This window comes from Gossypium arboreum, chromosome 7 (genome assembly GCF_025698485.1).
Source record: "Gossypium arboreum isolate Shixiya-1 chromosome 7, ASM2569848v2, whole genome shotgun sequence".
NCBI classification, from domain to species: Eukaryota; Viridiplantae; Streptophyta; class Magnoliopsida; order Malvales; family Malvaceae; genus Gossypium; species Gossypium arboreum.
The window spans coordinates 105,119,412-105,141,571 of NC_069076.1; the positions used below are offsets into that span (position 1 = coordinate 105,119,412).

The 22,160-nt window shown below is 27.0% G+C and overlaps 1 protein-coding gene across 1 annotated transcript; it reads right to left on the minus strand.

Annotated features, from left to right (window-relative positions):
- Positions 1 to 9,764: 9,764 nt before the first annotated feature.
- LOC108484083 (dehydration-responsive element-binding protein 3-like) lies at positions 9,765 to 10,752 on the minus strand. Its single transcript, XM_017787725.2, has one exon. The coding sequence runs from the start codon at positions 10,535 to 10,537 to the stop codon at positions 9,803 to 9,805; it is 735 nt and encodes a 244-aa protein (XP_017643214.1). The 5' UTR covers positions 10,538 to 10,752; the 3' UTR covers positions 9,765 to 9,802.
- Between the last annotated feature and the right edge of the window lie 11,408 nt (positions 10,753 to 22,160).

Consider the following 22,160-nt stretch of genomic DNA (forward strand, 5'->3'; position numbering starts at 1 on the left):
ATCTCATCATTAATTCCATCCCAACATTCAAAACTAAGATTGGATGTTAATTAATTACTATGGTTAAGGTTAATATCCAATTATAAGATAAAAATATCACTTCCCATCCTTTGGATTAAATTGAACAAAAGGTGGGGCCAAATGCAAATATAAAAAAGGAAACTACATAAATAGTTGCTTTATATATGTGTGTGTGCGTGCAAATGGAGGGATTGCGTTGCTTCTTGGTTCAAATCAAAATGGGATGATTAGAGAGAAAGCTATGCTAAAATTTCAAATTGGTAGGGTTGATAAACTTTCTAGAAATCATATTATTAAATATTATCAAGGTTTTCTTTTCCAATTGCATTAAACATTTTCAAATCTTAATTCAGATTTTAAATCAATCATAGAACTTCAAAGTATAAGTATATAAAATATGTTAACCAATTAGTAAGTGTACCTACTACATGAAATATTGGGTAGCCCTTAAGTTTTATAAAATTATAAGCTAATATATGATAAAATTATACTTTGATCCTCAAAAGATAATTATTTTCATTTAATCCTTTAAAAATTATAAAATTATAAACTAATAAAATAATAAAATTACATTTTAACTCTTATAAAATATTTAACTTAATTCTCTAATAAATAAGCCTCCAAATTTTATTCACATGAACTATATTTTTATCATGTTAATCTAAGTTATACTTATGATTAATATGCATGCGCTTACAATCTTAATTATTCTCTACTTCAATCCAGAAATGTTTTTAATTATAATTTTATATTTAATAAAAATAAAACATTTCAAATCACTGTATAATTTTTGGACCTGTATGGAAATGATAACCAAATAGTAATGAAGTGGTTCAAATCAAAATGTTATGATGAGATGCTATCTGTTCTTTTTTTAAAAAGAAAATGTTCTTTATGTAGTTAAAAAGTTTATTTTTGCATTAAAAGGGATCCTAAAAAGACTCAAAAAAATCAACTTCCAATGGTTATCTTACACTAATCTTATCATATTCCATAATGCTATAAGAGCAAATCAAATTACTGTTTTGGTGAAGATTAAAACTTCAAATTTTAAAAATGTAAGGATTAAAATATTAAATTAAAGTATAATGATTAAATTGACAATTTATGAATTGTATAAGGATTAGTAGCAAAATTTAACTTATAATTCACCAATTTTTGTATTATAATTACTTGATGTGCGTGATAAGTTTTATATTTATGATTGATCGTACTTGAAAACTAACTATTATCACGATAAATGTAAGCGCACCTATCGAACAGTAATATAGCTTATAACAAGACCGGAATGTCGAACCCACAGGAATTAAAAGTAATAGTATTAACCCTCTTTTTATTATCTAGCCTAAAAATAAGGGAATTTGCTTTATCTAAACTAATTAATTAAACTAAGAATGTGCAGGAAGTAAATTTGAGAAATACTTTTGGGAAAATTGATTGATTTAGACAATACTCAAGGAAGAATCCACCTAGACTTCACTTGTTATTTGACTCTAAACTAGACAATTTGTTCACTTGACTTGATCCGTAGAAATCCCTAATTTATATTATCTCTCTCAAGACTAACAACATCTAATTGAAATCTCTTTCTAATTAAAACCCCTAGTGTTGCATAAACTCGATCTATGGATTCCCTTATTAGGTTTGACCCTAATCCGGCAGATTTATGTCGCCCTATGTCTAGGGGTGCAATCAACTCCGCTTAATTATGCTAGATCTACTCTTAGACAGGGACTTTTGCTCCTCAGAATAAGCACATCAATACTTGAATCAATATCCTGTAATATTAAGGCAAGAATTAAGAACACATAATTAAGAACAAATCAAGTATTTATCATATAATTTTTAGAAAATAATAACAAGATCCGTCTTAGCTTTCATCCCCCTTAGGTATTTAGGGGATTTAGTTCATATATGTAAAAGAAAACATCTCAGAAGAATAATGATAACAAAACATAAAGAAAACTCAAAAACCCCTGGAAGAAATTGAAGGGAGATCTTTAGTCTTGAGGGAGAATCTGGCTTCTGAGATGGATCAATCGGCTTTGTTCGAGTAATTCCTTGCCTCCTACTCCCTTTTTTTTTTCTCTATGTGCCCTTCTAAGGTGTTTATATAGGCTTTAGAATGCTTCCAAACCCTCAAAAGTGACCTTTTTCAAATAGAACTAGATTTGGGCTCGACAGGGACACATTCGTGTGACGCACCCGTGTGGGGTGGCTTAGGCCGTGTTAGAGTCTGCTAAATAGGCACGGGCATGTGGTCTACACGTATGGGAAAGTCCAGGCCGTGTTGATTTCCCACGTTGACCTATTTTCTCTGTTTTTGGACCGTTTCTCGCTTTTTTTACTCTCCTATGCTCAACTGACTATAAAACATGAAATTAAAGGATTAGGAGCATCAAATTCCACAAATCTAATGATAATTCATCCAAAAATGTACTAAGCATGGGATAAAAATATGTATAAATTATGACTTATCATTACCTCTCCTATATTTAAATGGCTCAACCAATTAATCTACTTCCATTTTCCATTACCCACTCTATATACAAAGATGATATATATACATATTTCAAGCCAAAAAGGGAAATAATTAGGATTTCTTTGAAATATTTATCTAAAATTTTTGGAAATCACTTTTAAGTGAAAGTAACATATCAGACGAAGAGCATATTGTAAATATGACATGTGACAATTTTTTATATTTTATAAATAACATTTTAAAAATTGAAAGAAAATTTTCGAACCCAAATATTAAATGACAAAGCTGTAATGTGTCATCACTATGTTAAATCCATCATCTGATATAAGAAATTCATTTTTAAATAAGAAATATTGTAATGTGCCACTGTCACGTTGAATCCATAGTCTGACATGATAAATTAAAATAATCATCAATTTTTCTAAATAATTTGAAATGTAGATTAGATCATTCAATAATTTTTCAAAGTATATATTTCTAAAAAAAAGCCAATAATTAGTGTTAGAATTAGCACCATCATAGGCCATACATAGAATAGCATACAACCCACCATTTTTGAGTGACATTATTTGCAAATATCCCAACCTAGCTAAAGCTAGCTAGCCCTCAATCTCACTTTGCCAAAACAGAGTGATATTTAAACCACACCTCTATATAGCTATACATTAGTTGACATCTAGCTTATGTTAATTAATGCACGTTTAGCCAATTAATAGCTAAGTTTCAAATGCATACAAACTTGTTATATATATAAGAACCCTAGCTAAGCTACCCCAACTATTTTTTAATGATTCTTTTGATATATATCTTATAGTTTTCTATACGTAAACATATATGACAAAAGTTTACTTTCTTTTGCCAAATATCATTGTCATCTCTTTGCTTCTCTTTAAATAATTGCCAACTTATCCATGATTGAAACAATAAAATTTACTCATTGAAATGGGTGAGTGGGTGAATTTCGCTCGTGTTATTTTGGGTTTAAGATCACTCGAGTTTGTTGGTTGAGTTTTTGGTTTGGGTTTTCGGATTATTTTAAGTTGTTTGTTAATATTATCTTACATTCAAGTAATTTTTGGTTTAGGTCATTTCTTATTTTAAATTGTTAATTTATTATGATCAATTTGAATTGAATCAAATTTAACTTATAATTAATTAGATCGAATTTTGAATTCAAATCAAAATTAACATTATTAATATCATAACTTTTCAAAAACAAGTATATTTGGAAAAATATATAATTAAGGTTAGTATTTAATACCTTGTTAATAAAGTATTTTAATTTTATGAATGTGTTATAATAAATGTCGATAACGGCGGTAGAACGATTGCAAAGCAATAAGAAAAGAAAAATAAGAACACACAGATTTTACATGAAAACCCTTTCAGAAAAAAAAAAACACATGCAGGAAAAGAGAAATTCGCTAATGTTGAAAAATGAATGATACAAGAGGAGTTTCGACTACATCTATTTAAGAGTTGAAAAATCATGTTCTAATCAAAGTCAAATAGAAGAAGAATAGTTCTATACAAATTCAACTTGTGATGTATGGTAAGTCGTAGCCCGCCACAGATCCCTTTAATATGCCACTATATTTATTTCTTCAACAAGTGACAATTTTCGAGTCATACAATCTCTAATAGAATAAAATATGAATTCCACTACATATCTATCTTTTAAACATTTCCAAATCCTATATTTTTTTAGATTTCACTAATAATATGTGAAATAAATTTTAATATATTAATTATAACCACAAACTTAGCATCCATTGTGCTAAAAAGAATGGCTGAATTGAACCCATTAATAATTATACTCATAGTTTTTGGGTCTTAATTTAATTCCATTAATTTACTCTTCTTATCCTCTTTCAATTAATTTATGAATTGCTCAAAGTGTTGAAGTAAATGTTTTTCTTTTTGGTTATGTTAAGGTTAATGGGTCTAAATCTATCACAATTTGTAGCACTTCTTGTTAGAGAAATTTGATCTTTTGAAATTCATTGAAATGAAATTCTAACTAGTTAAAATTAAATATATATTATTCTTAAGAAAATTATATTTATTTTTTAAAATTAAAAATATTAACAATTGAGTAATAACTAGTATAATTTACCCTGTTTTTAACTGTAATTATACTTATAAATTAATAAAAAGAGAAGATTATGGTTATCAAAATATTAACTTATTTAAAAACAAGAAATTAGCGATTTAATTTTTTTAACCCATCATCGGCTGCTTTAGACTTGACAATTCATGTTTAAAAATGTTAATATGTATACGTCATATCATCACATGTTTAAAAATATATTTCATGTTAAAATATTTGATAAAATTAATGTAAAAATTAACCCATTATTGAAAATACATATTTCAAAAAGTAAATAAATAAAAATTATCAAATTATAATATAGGGACTAAATTAAAATAAAAAAAACTCATCTTACAATGACTTCCCATAGAATTAGACCGTAATTAAAAAATATTGCAGAACAAGAGAAACCTGAATTTCAGCATGTATGCAAAATAAATATTAGATTTTCCAAAGAAAATATGGTGCAAAATAAAAATTACATTTAAAAATAAAAGCTATTCAATGGCTGCTCCATTGTGCAAATTAAAATAAACATTAAATTTCTTAAAGGAAAATAAAATAAAATAATGAACCAACCAACTAACCCTTAAAACCTACCAACAAAAATTCTGACCATATATTATAAGAGATATGATCATATTTATATATTCCACCAACAAAAGGAAAACATTATAATTATATACACTCATACCTTATACACTCATATAATATATTAGGTTACACTTTATACAATTAGTGATTCAATTATTAGTATATTTTGTTTTAGTCGTTAAACTATAAAAAGAAATTAATTTCATCACTAATATTTTAGATTGTTTATATTTTGATCATTCTCCGTTAAATAGTTAACGATAATGATAACGCGGTCTTTTCTAATTGGTATAATAACACATTTAGTTCTCAATACTTATATATTATATCAATTTGATCCTAATTCTAAATAATTTAATAAATAAATTATGTCATTGTTTTCGTTAATTTGATGGAATGTGCAAGTATTGAGGACTGAATATTTTATTAATTTACTTCATAATGGTCTTTCTTAATTAATTGTTGGTTATTGGAATTGTAATTGAACCAACTTATATAATCGGCTTAATATATATTTTATTTATTTTAAATATATGGGATAAAGTTCAAATTTATACATGAACTTAGTTTAATATGCAATGTTATACATTAAATTTGATTTTATGCAATTTTATATATGAAATATTTGTTCGATTCAATCTAATGAAACCACTAGCACTATTATTGTTATAATATATCTATATATTGCACACGCAAATAATTATACATATCCAATATAGAAATAAATTGACTTATTTATTTCTTTAGAAATATACAATTAAACTTTTATTCGTATAATTGCACTAAACCAAATTTTACTATCAAATTACACATTGAAACAATGCTCATGTATAGTTTCGATATTTATCCCTAAATATATTATAAAAATAAGTCTATTAGTTGACTTAACCGTCCAACATTGAGTTGGTTCAATTATGTCGGTTAAACCTAAATCAATCGATTGATTGATCTAGTTAATATTGGAAGTTGCCAGTTAAGTTAAAAAACAGCCGAAAAATTTGAATGTTCACCCATTACTTACCCTCGACCACAACCTTATATATCAAGTATGAATTCAAATCTTAATACTCACAATTTATTTTTTTATAAAAGACAATATTTTATTAGTATTTGGTAACATGTGGGAGTAGCTCCCATAGATTTGGCCACATAATTCTAGAGAATTAATATGTTAGAGAACAAAATTTAAGATGTAATAACAAGAATCCAAATTTCGTGGGGCGAATTTTGAACAAAAATATTCCTATCTGAATTCAAACAGATACGAATGTAAAAAATATCCTTCTTTTTGCAAAACTTTATTATTTATTATCCTATAAATTAGAAATTCAAATGCTGAAATTATATTATAAATTTATTTAGTATATTAATAAAATTAAATACTAAATATAATTATATTGTTTAATAATAATATTTTTATTTTATAATTTTAATTTTATTAATGTAATTAATACTCATTTTGGATAATTCATGAATGATTCTAATTTATATAAATTGGATCATTGACTTTTATTTTCAATTCATTGGGTGGAGATTTATCTAAATACTAGATTATGTTACATCAATATATTTACAAATATTTGTTTAATACATAATTTAGTATCTAAGTTTGACATTTTTTAATCTAGTATGTGTGTTTTCCTTGTTTGATATGATATCTATATTTGACAGAAGTTATACATTTTAGCTAAGTTAAAAGTTTAGAATATTTATCAACTCAAAATCCTATCATCGTATTATTTTATTTAAAAACATAAAAGGATAAAAATATCCTCGTATTAATATTTATTACTCTGTATACAAAATTATATTTTAATATTTTTTCAAATATGATGATGTTCGATTAACTCACGATAATAACTCAATCGATGACTTATTAATATAAATACAGATTATAACCAAGGGACCCAAGACAATGATAAATTTATATTGTGACACTCAAAATTTATAATTCAATTCAGACCCTCCAAAATTATAGTTTAACCCTTTTGGTAATTATAAAATTTTAAATTAACAACAATGGCTTTCTTTTGGTGGAAATTCAAACTTCACCCTTAATTATAATGATATTAATGTAGCTTTAAATAATATGCTTAAGCTACTCATATATGGTGTTAATTAATGGCTAATTTGCCACTTTAATGCAATAAATAACTAGGAAGACGATGATAATAGCTGGATCTGACCATTTATGCTTTGGTTTAACAAATTTGACACTTAAATTTCAAGAAATCATATACTATTTTATGAATTTGATGAACAAATTTAAAAAAAAAAATTTAAAGAAACAATGGGTACTTTTGAAATTGTAATTCTCAATCCCAATTAATTCCAATTTAGAAACCAGAGGTCAACGATGTAATTAAAACTGCACGTGTGAGACCAATTACGAGAAAAAAATTTATCACAAAAATCAAATTTCATGGGCATTTAATACCCAAATTAAAATACTATATTATTATCTGTAATTAATTTGTTTATGTTGTTCCAGCCAGATTGATTATTGATAATCGATCTATTCATTTTAGTATATTTTTTAAATAAATGTTCTCTTTCTGTCTCATTGATAGATTTGAGGTTTCTCAATTCCCAAATCACATTAAAATTAGAGTAATAATTAAACTTTTTATATTTTTATAAAATGTTTATTTATGAATCTCATCCTTCCACTTTAGAAAATGAGAATAAATAATTTCTCTAGTTTAATTTATCATAATTGGGTCAATATTATTTACGGACATTGAAAAGTTAATCCAATTGGGTAACGCCGTTAAACTTTATTATTAAATTATTGACTTTGATATCAACTGTTAAAAATCAGCGGTTTGCGTTCATGTGTTTACAGTTTTTCATTTTCTTCGCAAAGCAAGACCTTATTTGATAATCCATTTAAAAAATTATTTAATTTTCTAAGCACATTTAGTAATTCATAATAAAAAGAAAATTATATAATTTTTTTCAGTGAAAAGTGTGAAAATTGATAAGTATTTAAGGAATTTATTTATTGATTATCAATTTTCATAAAATGAAGGGATGAGATTCGGAATTATACCCATAATAATCTACATATCATTATCAAAAGGGACATATGTAGTGAGACCAAGAATGGGGTCCCATAAATTTATAGCTTTGGCTTCGCTCTCACATCTTCCAGCTGAGCAATGGGTCATGGAGTTTGACTTCTCTGTCTAATTTAATCATTTATTTTTCTCATGATTTTAAATCGAGGTTGAAATTAAAAAAATGGGTTTGTTTGATTATTTTTTCAATGTTTAATCAAAAGATTTTTCTTTGTAATGGAATATATAAATTGAGTATTGTTAGACAGGAAGTGACAAAGGAATTTAATGCAGTAGCTGGTTTTTGTGTGCTAGATATTGAGCAGGTTGAGATGACTAATTGTATTTGCAATTACTTAATAAATGGCACATAATTTTGTTAAATTTCAAAAGCTTGAAATGGAAAGCAATGAGCCCTTTTCATGAAGGAGAATTCACCAATCATTTTCACAAAAATCACCTTTTTTCTTTTTTCTTTTGTATATACGTGTCATAAACGTAATATACAAAATAAATAATATCATATACCTAAAGACTATCACGTAAATTGTTATATCAATATCATTAAAAAATTAATGATAAAATTTAACTAAAAAAAGAGCCAACAGAAAATTGTATGAATAAATTCCCTAAATGCAGTGTGTTTTTGGCATCAAACATACATCACATATTTATTGAATATATATACACAGTTTGTAAGGACCTTAGAGAAGTAAACAAATATGGGTGGTTGAAGTGCACCTTTCAAAGGAATAAGCTTCCCTAACAGACCATTTATTATGCTTCACTATTTTTCTTTTATTTTTATTTTTATTTTTATTTTTATTTTTATAATAAACAAGATGAACAATTAGTTTTGCCCTCAATTTACTGCTCCATAGGCTGTTAGGTTTGCATTTTTAAAATAGTGAGAATGTACATTGGGAGATTTGTTTTATTAAAATTGATTATTTTTCATTAAAATAGAAAGATATGATTTTAATTAAATTATCACAAAAGTTCGAGCAACTAAATATACTTATAATAAAACAAAACATATCATCTTGGTCTAATTCTAGTCTTAGTCCCCATACTTTCTATTCTTTTGTATTGATAATTAAAGTACAATCAAATGACATTATTGAAAGAATTTCGTTAAATTGATTAAAAATAGACTTTGAAAATAGTGTTGAAAAAATTTGCAACTTATTTTAAATCCAATTTAAATTTCAAATATAAAGAGTAGAGGGACTCAAAACGATAATTGAACCTATAATCTTTGACCTTGGATAAAAAAGATAATTGTTCTTCTTCTAGAAAGAAAATGAAAAACTTTGACCAATCAAAGCAAAACAAGTGAATGCAAAAGCTCTCTGCCACTATTCTCAAATACTAAATTTTTTTTTTAAAAAAAAATTAGAAAAGAAAAAATAAAAACTATAAGCACAAGTGAGTACAATGCAAGCATCTTGATAAACAAGCAAAGTATTATTTTTTTGCCCTTTCATAGGGAGGAAAAAAAATTGAAGGAGGGCAATTTAGTCAAACAAAACTTGATTTATTATTAATTATGCATTAATGATCCCATAGTAAAGGACTAAACCCATTTGTAATGAGACTATCTTGTATTTGCATTGAAGTTTCATCCCCAAAGTACCCATAATTTTCTTCATAATACCAAGGGATACCACAAGGATTAAAAAGCCACCCATCGAAGCGGTCCACGTACACGAACTCGTTCCCTGACTCAGCCGACTCATAGCTCGTCCCCAAACTCGGCAGCTCCACTATCTCACTCAGCTCTTCCGGTGTCGATGACATATCATCCACATTCGACGATGACGACGTTGAATCCGAAGATGACGTGGCATCGTCGACGCTGTTGTTTTTGTTACTCAAGAACTCCATTGCGGCAGCTTTAGCGGCGGCTGCTTGTACATCACGCGGCGAGTTGGAAGCCGGACGAGGCAACGACTCAGCGAGTTCAGGGAAGTTAAGGATCGCCGAGTTACCTTTGATACTCAAAGCCGCCACGTCATGTGCTCGTGCTGCCATTTCGGGTGTGGAGAAAGTACCTAGCCAGATCCGGTTCTTTTTTCGGGGCTCTCGGATTTCGGATACCCATTTACCCCAAGCCCTCATTCGGACCCCACGGTAAACCGGATGCTTACTATTATCTCTCGGACGCTTTTCCCTTTTCGGGTCGGGTATTAACTCAGTACCCAATCTTTTTCCATATGGTGACGATGAAGGAGACGAGTTGTTACTAACCGTGCTAGACTCAGTTTCCGAGTTCAGTGAGTCACCCATTGTAACTGAAACAAAAAAGAAGCTACTCGATATAATGCTATCTATATATATATATGTAAAGTAAGAAACTTTATATAAATTTAAGCAATAAAGGTAAGGTTTTTTGGATGAAGGGTTTTGGGTTATATTTGTTGTTTGTTTCTCGAGAAAAGAAAACACAGAGTGAAAAGCGAGGTTTGATTATGAGAAGAGAAAGGGGAGAGAGAGAGGGTATTATAGTAAGGGAATCGAGGGGAAAACGTGGTCTATTTAAGTGATGGCCGCAATGAGACGCGCACTTATAAAGGTTTAATTCTGCCTTGCTTCCTATGCTCTTTTAGACTTTTACAATTTCATCCCTATTCTTTTAAATCACTATAAATTAAGTTTTTTTTTATTATATTTAAGTACAAGCTTTATACTCTTGTGGATTTTTTTTATTTAATTGCAAGCAAGTTAAGTGTATAAAAGTGTCACATTTATTTATATATATTTTATTACATCCTATAAAATACTTGTAGCATCCGCTTATAGAATATAAAAACTTCACATACGGGACATGTGATAATTTTTCAAAATTAAAAGATATAGGGTAGTGTTATAACTCGTTTGGGGTTATTTATTTATTTATTTTAAATTATTTTTAATAAATTTATGTTAAATATGAATGTGTGATTGAGGCTTTGAAATCCCTATATTTAAGTATCGTTTTGTTTAAATCATATGTGAGTTCTTTACATTTTTTTTTTGTTTGAGCTTCATTGTAGGTGGGCTTTGTTTAAATTTATCCTGACTTCGATCTAGATATATTTTGATTATCAATTTAATTATAATTTGTAATGATAATTTTGATTATATTGATTGGAACTTACGATCTGCGATTGTATTTGTAATTGTATCATAACATCTAAAAAAAACCCGAAATTTTGCTTTAAAAATAAAAATCGAACTGATATCGTATATTCAAATTGAACAAAAATCTTATCAATTGAATTTTAATTTTTTAAATCAAAATTAAAAGTAAAAGAGATCAAATTTTAAAATTTTAAAAAGTATAGGGAATAGAGAAAAATTAAACCCACATATAACACCGACCTGAATGGCTTTGTTTTTTTAACTTCATCAGTATCATTATCGGCAAGCAGCAGCAACCATTAAATGACGAAGCTATCACATTTACCTATATAATTATTATTATTATTAACACAAATTACTAAAATTAATATATTATAAAATCAATGAAGTACCTAGAAAGTTTAGGGGTGTCAAAGGGTCTAATGAAGGGTCCTCCTAGGGTGGGAGGTGGGGTTTTTGTTTCACAGCTGGCAGCGCCGCCGTCCTGTTGAAGCTGCGCCGTGGTTGCTATTTATACTTATATAGTATATAGAATGGGTCATTTAGCATTATTTTAGTTATTGCTTTTAGAATTTAGAACTGTTTTTAGTCAGCTAGGCTACGCCAGGCTAGGCCAAGCCAAGCCTTCCCTTTTTGTTTTTACTTTTTCATTTTCTAAAATGTACAATTTTAAGATAGACTTGTTTACGGATAGAATAATTTGTTCACTTTAGATATATAATATTTTGTTAATTTATGAATAATGAAATGGACCGTTAGCCAGGTCGAATTCAGGCATGGGTTTGAAAATTTTTTTGGAATCGCACCCCGATCATGATCCAATTTATGGATAGATTTTAGTTAAATCGAGTAAAATTTGGGTAAGTTAATTTTTATATTGAACCGATACAATTCAACTTAAATTTAATTTGAATAAGGAACAAAGTTATTTAAATTTAAGGGTAAATTAAAAATTTTAACATTTCGGTGACTTAAATAAAAATTTTGAATAGTTTAGTGATTGTTTTGAAACTTTTGAAATTAAATGATCAAAACATAAACTTACAAATAATTTAGTGATTTTATGTAATTTACCCTACATTTAATTATAAAACATTTTATAATATATAAACAATGAGGGTAATCGCATTCGGTTGTCTAAGTTCGAACTTGACCCCTTGGAACCTAATCATAATAGTATTCTTTTATTAAAAGTTCAAAGGATAATAAATTGAAAATCAAAACATCTTCTAGTAATATTTACTCATTATAAGACTTAAACTCTAAATTTAAATATTCAAAATCCGAAACTTTAATAAATTTAAACCTTAAACCCTAATAATAAACTATTAAAATAGTTAGAGAAAGAAAAATGTTCCATAAATTTAAATTCGACTACCCAATATAAGAGATAGAATCTAAAAGAACCTTAATTTTGGTTGTTGTAAATGTTATACTAATAAAAACTCAATTTTTTCTTATATATTTTTATTTTATTTTCACCTAATATATACTGTCCAATGTGTATGGTACAATAATGTTACAATTCTTGTTCCTCACCAACCCTAAACTAAATGACTAATTTACCCCACATCTAACTTTCTAGCTTTTTCTCCCTTTTTTTCTTTGCTATTCCACGTTCTTTTCTCATATACCTTATGCTACTATGTTTCATTTTCAGAAAAGAAAAAAAAAACCCGGTAAATTGAGAATAAAAAAGATAATTATAATTCAAGTATTTACTTTTAAAATTTTGCACCTTAAATCAGGGTATTTATTTGATTATTGTGATAGAATAGGTTACCGAGAAATGAAGAGCAGACAAAGAGACATATGTGTAACGAAAGTCATTGCATAGTCTTTTCTTTTCTATGCCATTCAACGAATGGTTGGTTTGGAATTTATGTGATGTAGGGCATTTGAGTAGAGAACATGTTGATTGGCAAACTTTGTTTCCATTTTTATGTTGGTTATTGTGGAAGAATCACGATCGTTATGTTTTCTCTGATAGCAATATTAGTGTGCAAGATGTGTTGGATACATGGTTGTCATGGAAATGGGATTATGATACATCTGGGTCATTGGTGTTACAGCCGAGTCTTATGGTGACAACGCCTCACTGGTCCCCACCAGAGAGTGGATGGTTCAAACTTAACACTAATGGGGCAATGTCCTTGACTAATCAGCAGGTAGCAATCGGGAGTGCTTTCAGATATTCATATGTGAATTAGGAATGTGGTTTTTCTATGGGAATGGGCAAGGATAATATTTTCAAGGTGGAAGCGAGAGCTGGTGATAAAGGGTTTGTGTGTTCCATGGGGGACAGGATTGCAATAGGTTGAGGTCGAATGTGATATAATACACTTCTAGTGGAATCATTGTTGGCTAGTGAATCTGTCAATAGCAAAATGGTGAAACTACGTTTAATTCATGGTATCCTTAATCGTGAATGGAAGGTGCGCATTCGCTATGTTCCTACATCCCACAATATTGTTGTTGATCATATAGCAAGGCTTGCGGTATCTAGTCTCCAAATTTAGTCGTTTTTTAAGAACCTCCAATTCTATTCCAAGGACTTCTATTAGTTAATAAAAGGAGCTTTCATGACTCTTATATGTTATTCATTTTACCAAAAAAATTGGATCTTAAATATAAAAGAATGTCTTCATAAAATAATTTTAAAATTAATTAAACTCTTGTTAAAAGATTGTACTCAATTGGAGTCTTAACTAAAAGTTAGCGATCAATTAAACCTTTAAAATTATCTTTGATTAATGATGACTTTTTTAACATTTAAATAAAAATTTAAAATTCTAAAAAAAAAGCTAAGAGTAAAGATGATAAAATTATAAAAATTTAAGTTCGAAATTATAAAATAAATCCAAAAGTGAAAGGGTTTAGTTAAAAAAAATAATACCCATTTCTTAAACTAGTCAAACCTCGGATAAGTTCTTTTTAACTTGGGCCGTCCTGAATTTACAAAAAGAATTGTTACTATTTTATTGTTATATTATTTTTTAAACGGTTAATTATTTATTAATTATTGTTTGTTTTATTAGAAGGTGAGGAACCCAAAAAGATTCCGTGGTCTTTCATAGTTTTCAACCCTGAAGACCCTGAAAGCTAAAAATTGAAACTCCATCAAAATGGTCCAAATTCCAAACATCGGATATTGTAAATCGATGAAACTATTCTATTTGGGTATTTATTTTTATAATTCCCTTTTCTTAAAAAGGGGTAAATTAAAAGAATATTTTTGATACACCAAAGTGAATAAATCTATGTTACTCTTTTATTATTTTCGGAAAAGCAAACGAAAGAAAAACATTTAGAACAAACTTTAGCCATTTCTACATTTGATTTATTTACGAGCCATGGGTCTCATGTTAGTATACTTGCATGTGCTCAATATTCCCACAATTATTATGTAGAGCTGTTTTTCTTTTCTTTTCTTTTCGTAAATTTAATTTGAAAAAAAGTAAAATTTATATTTTTAAACTTTTAAAATAATTAAACCGTCCAATTTAATCTATTCAATTTTTAACCAAATTAAAATAATAATAATAATAATAAAGAATATAGTCTCTCTCACATGTAACCATGGTCACATTTTTAATTTAATAAATTCCAACTACATAAGAGAATTTTTAAAATCAAAATATGTTGATTAAGTCTTAGATCAATTGCACAGTCATTGTTGCCAATTTAGGAGGATGTGAGTTTGAATGTGCTGAAGCTCATTATCCTCCTATTTATGGATTAGGAAGAGCTATTGACAGTTCTAGACATTACTTTAAAAAGAGCGAGATATTATCAGAAACTATAATAAAATTGTTAAAAAATCAAAATATATATTTTTTGTATTCCTATATAGGAATTAATTTAAATATACATATTAAAATATGTAATAATTATTTAAAATTTTCAAAAATATTTAAAAATAAAATCTAAAAGTACAATGGTATGATTCTTAAAAAAAGTTACAAATTCAAAATTAAATCAATAAAAATAATAGCACTAAGATGATCAACAAATAAACCTAAAATTAATAATTTACTTAATGTATTTCTTATAACAATATCAAATCTTTTAGGATCAATAAATAATTGGGTGTAACTTTAAAGCATATTACATTTTAAGGGAAGAATACAAACTCAAGTATTAAAAACCCTATTATTAGGAGGGACAACTACAACCCCGAACATGGACCGTTAAGAATAATCCTTCCTTTTTATATCTTTTTAACCATTCACCACTATTCTTTTTAATTCTATTCCATTTTTAATTTTAAGATAAAATTTTCTTATTTTAAATTTTAAATAGAAATGATTATGTACAATTTTAATTTTAAGATAAATTTTTAGCAAAAATTTTTAATTTTAAATTTAAGATTTAAGATAAATAAATTTTAATGTAATTTGAGATTAATTAAATTTTTATATTTTAATTTAAAAATTACTAAATATTTAAAGGTTAAGTAAGTAGTAAATATTTTCCAACTTGAATATATATATATATATATATATATATATATATATGATGTAAATTACAGTCACTTTCATTTAAAAAAATTCATGTGAAAAGCAAGAAATATTGGAATGCTCATGCAAATAGAAATTAATAATTCAACAACCAATAAATGAAAATAAAAGCCCCAAAATCCTTTATTTTTTTCAAAGTCACTTTCCTTTGTTAGGGAAATTTTGGTTTCCAAATATTTCGAAACAAAATGTATGGTGTTAATTTTATGAAGAATAAATATGGTGTATTGGGTCCTTTTCTCAAAATGCAATTAAAATATATATATATATATATATATATATATATTAGTGACTTTTTTAATACTATGTTTAGGGTAGCATTTTGAAATGAATGTGATAGGTTAGTTTCATAGCATTTATTGGGTCAGCCACATTATTTTCTTCTTTCTTTCCCCCCATGATTTATATTCACAATTCAACTACTTTTTATTTAATTCAAGTTAAAATATGCTCTAATTTTTTTAGGTACACTTAGAATTAAGTCTTTTAATTTTATTTTTAAGAATTTAGTCTGAATTAGCATTAATTTATAGATGAAAACTTCTGTTCTCAAATTTAATTTTTAAATAGTTGAATCATTTCAAAATAGAACTAAGAAAGCAAATCTCATTTTTCATAAGTAAAACGAACATCCTAAGGTGGAAAAGTCCTGGCTACCTTTATTTGGTCTTTAATTTTGATTTTTAAGGACAATAATGCACCACTAAAGTCCTTTTTCATTTTTCTAATATACCCTACTTTGTATTTTAAAAGTTTGAAAGATATTTCGGTGTTGTCTATTTTCGTTTTACAATTCATGTTTGAAGCTCGTGATATGATAATAAGTATATTTGATAGTAAGCAAATTTTGACTAAAAATGCTAGAGGTAACCCCTCTAAACTCATTAAATTGGAGAAAAATGAGTTTAAACGTGTTTTAATTCAAATCCTCCTTGTTGTTACAATAACATCAATACCAATTAGATAAAAACTCAATAAATTAAATTAAATTTTTAAATAAAAAATATTTTTAACGTATAAAGATTAAACTACTACATTAGCCAATGAAATATTTTAGTTAAAACTAATTCTGACATGACCTATATGCCACATGTTTTAATTTGTTCTTATCAAAATAAAATAATGGTTTTTATGTTAATGATACTATTAATTGTTTTCTAAGTCTAATTATGCTGAAACAAATATTAATATAATAGTTGTTAAAGAATGTGCTAAGTTTATGTTGTTTTAAAATTTAAAATTTAGTGTCTGTGCTTTTATTTTTGAAAATTTAATCTCTAATTTTCATATTTTAAAATTTAAGTGTGATATTTTGAAATAATAAAAAAATTCACTTGGTAGCCATACAATAAAAAAATGATATTATAATAAATTTAAATTTAACAAAAATAATAGGTATTAATAATTGAATCTAAATTTTAAAATCTGAAAAGATAGGAACTAAATTCCTAAAAATAAAAGTAGAGAAACTAAATTTTAAATTTCTGAAAAAGTACGATGACTTATGTCAAATTTTAACCTATAAAATTTATTACCATATATTTTATATCTACATAGGATAAACTACCAAAAAAGTCACTTTTGTTTCCATCAGGTTACTTTCTAGTCACTTATGTTTGAAATGTTATGTTTTAGTCACTCATGTTTGAAACGTTACGTTTTAGTCACTTACGTTATCGTGTTGTAACATTTTAGACACTGAGCGTTAATTGTCGTTAATAGTGTAACGATAAGCTAATGTGACACGTTAAATCATCATTTAAAACAAAAATTTTAGGTTAAAATATACAATTAGTCCCTAATTTTTTTTCATTTTAAGCAATATTAGTGTGCAGGATGTTGTATAATTGCTCAAAATGAAAAATTATGGGACCAATTGTATAATTTAACCTAAAATTATTTTTTGAAATAACAATTTAACGTGCCACGTCAGCTTATCATTTCACCGTTAACGATAATTAACGGCTCAATGTCTAAAATGTTATACAACACGTTAACGTAAGTGATTAAAACGTAACATTTTAAACATAATGACTAAAATGTAACTTAAGGGAAATAAAAGTGACTATTTTGATAGTTTACCCATCTATATAATATATGAAAAGAGAAAATGAGTTATTCCTAAACTCTATCTCAACTCAACTTGACTAATTGAAGAATTAGACTCACTTCGAAACTCAATTTCAAAGCAATAAAATAAAATAAAATTCTAATCCTACTAGATCGGATTGAGTTTAAATCAATCCGGCTAGGGTTTTTTCTGCGATCCCTAATTTGAATGATGTGTGTAATTTGGTCCCCTTTCCCAACTTAGAAAGCAATAAAAGCTATATTGGAGTTGAGATCATTAGTAGTATGGAGTTGGTCATTTATCAACTTAAATGGGTAATATCTTGGTAGGTGGCCACTTTCAAGTTTGAAGATGTGAATAGTTAATGGGCTGGGGACACTTTCATTGTTTTTGGGGCTACCAAATTTATTGTTTGGACTACTTTGCAACCAATAAGAGATTTATGGGCTTTTTTTATTTTAAAAAATGTGTGTATTTGATAGCACTAGCAAAACCAACCAGCCATACATCATCATCATTCAACTAGTTTGGGTTTAATTTTTAGTTCTAGTTCCTCTACTATATTAAAATTTGAAGTTTAATCGTTATACTTTAATTTAGTATCATTTCACTCTTTTACTTTTATAATATTATTAATATATCCAAATGGATGACGCTATTAATTACTGTTTTTAAAGTATTAAGAATACTAATGGCTCATTAACAATAGTAATAATAGTGTTAAAATATTCATAGAAATCACGTTAGTTGTTGTTAATAATGTTATCAATTTGAACCAATTAACAACGTTATAGAACCAGGATGATCAAATTAGGTTACCATAATATAGGGATTAAAACCACAATCAAATTATTATTTTATAAAGAACCACCATCGTCAATCCGTATTTATGTAACAAATATATTTATTAAAAATTCATATGAAAACTAAATGAAGCATTGATTGAAATGAAAACTTGAAGATCTAAATATCATGTTGTTGTGAGCTCAAATGGTATATATAACAAGATACACACTATAGTTTTGACAAGTGGCGCAATCATATTTTTATGTAATTTATATATTTTGAAAGATAATTTTATAGTTGTTATAATACATTATTTGTACAATTTTAAAATTTTAAACAACATTTATAAAATTTTAAAATTTTTAAAGTGTAAAGTATACTATAAAAATATGGTATTTAAACAGTATACAATATACAATATTTTGTATAACAATATTATTTATTATTTATGAAAATATACAAATTTTACAGATAAATTTAATATATTGTAATTAATGGCTTAATACAACATTTGGTACTTGAACTTCGCATTTTTTCTAATTTGGTATCTAAACTTTTTTGCCCTATTTGGTACTTGAACTTGACACTTTTTTCTAATTTGGTACCTAAACTTATTAAATTTTATACAAATTACGCAAAATACTAATAATATTAAAAAGGAATTGTTATGCTACAAAATATCGTCAATATTAGAAGAAAATCATGTTAAAAATATTAGGTACTAAGCTATGATTAACAATTAATATTAAATAAGAAAAAAGTTTTAAAATTCAATTAAAAGAATTTTTTAATTTCAATTATTAAAATAATAAATAAATAAAACTAAAAGTAATTGAACTTATAAAATACAAAAAAATCATGTCATTTGTCACATCTCAATCATCATTGATTATTTTTGCAACCTCATAGAAAAAATAACATTATTTGCATATTGGAGTAATTTGTAAAACGTTTGACAAGTTCAAGTACCAGATCGAAAAAAAAAATTGGTACCAATTTAGGAAAATGAGTCAAGTTCAGGTATTGGGTCCCAAAAAAGATCAAGTACCAACTTAGAAAAAAATGTCAATTTAGGTACCAATTTAGGAAAAAGCATCAAGTTCAGGTACCAAATGTTATATTAAGCCTAACTAATTTATACAATTAACCTATGCATCGCACCGGTAAACCAATAGTTGTTAGTCATTTCTCAACTAAGTTAGTGCCTGTTAGCTCATGACACTTAAGAGTTTTGATAAGGTTTTTAGAATTGCATCAATGGTTGAACCAATTGGACTATTAGTTCCTAGTTGAATCAGTTTAATTGACTAGTACTATTTTAATTAAATAAATTATTAAAAATTCATAAAAATTAAGAAAAAAGAAATAGAGAAAACTAGTTTAACCACAGGTTCAATCGATTTTTTAGTCCGATTCTAAGGAGTTCACTCAAAAACTAGTTCAAAGTGAGTTCAAATCTTTATCCGAATCGATATTTACAGTCCAATTGATTTGACCAATTGACCCGGTCCAATTCTAACAAACATAGGTTTTAAGTAAAATACAGATATGAAAGCAAACCCAAGCAATTGCTAACGTTGTTATCAATATTTCAACACAACAGAGGGACTAAAATCAGAATTAGACCATTAATTTTTTCTTTGCAGAGAACCCAACCAACCAACATCAATCCGCTTGGCGATTTTTGTACAGGAAAACAGAGTCCAAGCTTTGTCTTGAACCCAAAATTGAAACTAAAACAAATGCATTAACCTCGTCAAATCCCCATGCAATGATGTAAGCTTTTTAATTTCTATGGGGGGTGGGGGACCTTATTTCAAACCCTCTCATTGATTGGGATACTTTTTATTAATTCAGTACATTTTGTTTGTACCCCCTTTGGGACTTTAATATTTTTCTGCATCAGAAAATAACTACATATACTATTTTTAGCTTAATCGAGCATTAACTTGAAAGAAACCTGTAATTGCTGCATTGCTGAAAATGGTGGATGAGATGAGAATGCATGCAATGCAATGAAAGTTTTCATAATTTTTTTTTATATGAACTGTTTATGGGCTGGATTGTTCACCCAGCTCAAAGTTCCCTTGAAATTTAAGAGAGTTTGAACAAAATATAAAATCTGAAAAATAGAGTTAGGTAAAAATATTAGGCCTGTTTAAATTATGGGTCAAACTCTAGTTTAAACAGTCAAGACCGAGGTCAGACCTAACCCAATTCATTTTTTAAATTTATGATATGTTATATTATGTTATTTTATAATTTATAACACAAAAATTAAATCTATATAATCCATAATAAGATGCTTACATATAAAATTTTAATAGATGAATAAATATATAAAAAATTAAAAAATAAAATTAAATAAAAATTATATGGGTGTGTCTAAAATGAACTTAGGTTAGCCATTTATAAATATGGGTTGGTCTTAGACAAAATTTTAGGCTCATATTTTCGATCCGACTTGAGTAAACATAAAATGTGTTAATATAATGCTTAAATCCAACCTGAACTTGGACTGACCCGACCTATAAGTACATCTACTTTTAACAACGTTGTTTCCAAAGTTTGAACATAAGTTCTATTTCACAGAGTGTTATGTGCCTTAACACTACATTGTTTGTAATCTTTATAAGTTAATGCATCTATTACTTTCATTTATGATGAGAGTAGCTTTGAATACTTCACTAACGTTATGCGAATAAAGCTATTGGATCCGGATTTGAATTATATATTTTTAAGAGAGTTAAAATGTAATTTTATTATTGTATTAATATAGAATTTTACAATTTTTTGAAGGATTAAACTATAAACATTTTGTTTTTGGATGAGCCAAAACTGAATTTTAAATTTTTAAAAAGTTCACCAATGAACTAACTTAAAAGTTCGTAATTTTTAGAAGGATTAACAGAAAATTTGTCATTTGGGGCCAAGCCCTGCCTGCCCACTTTTTTGTGGCCCATGGTAAATAGTACTATTTTTTCGTTGAAGCAAGTTTATCAGCAATACTCTACATTTGATTTAGGTCAAATTCTGATTTTTGGTACCTCTACTATGATCTGATTTGACATATCGTCATATTCTACTTTAATTTGGCATAATTGGTCTAATAGTACTCCCAATCCCTTTAATATTTACATATTTAAAATTTAATCTCTACTTTTAGTCCCAACAATTTAATCCTATTTTTAATACATAATTAAAGTACAGTTGATAACACTACCAAAAATTCCTTTAAATTGAATTATCTCTAATTTAACATAATCCTTTTACAATATTATTAATTGAACTTTAATTATTAACCTAAAAGAGTAGAGAAATTAAATTTCTAAAATTAAAAGTAAAAATATTAAACTGAATGATAATTAAATCGACATAATTTGATCATTCGATATTTTTATGTTAGAAGGAC

What these genes read in the sequence shown, in the direction of transcription:
- LOC108484083 (XM_017787725.2), bottom strand. Translation starts at nt 10,537, where the DNA reads ATGGGTGACTCACTGAACTCGGAAACTGAGTCTAGCACGGTTAGTAAC.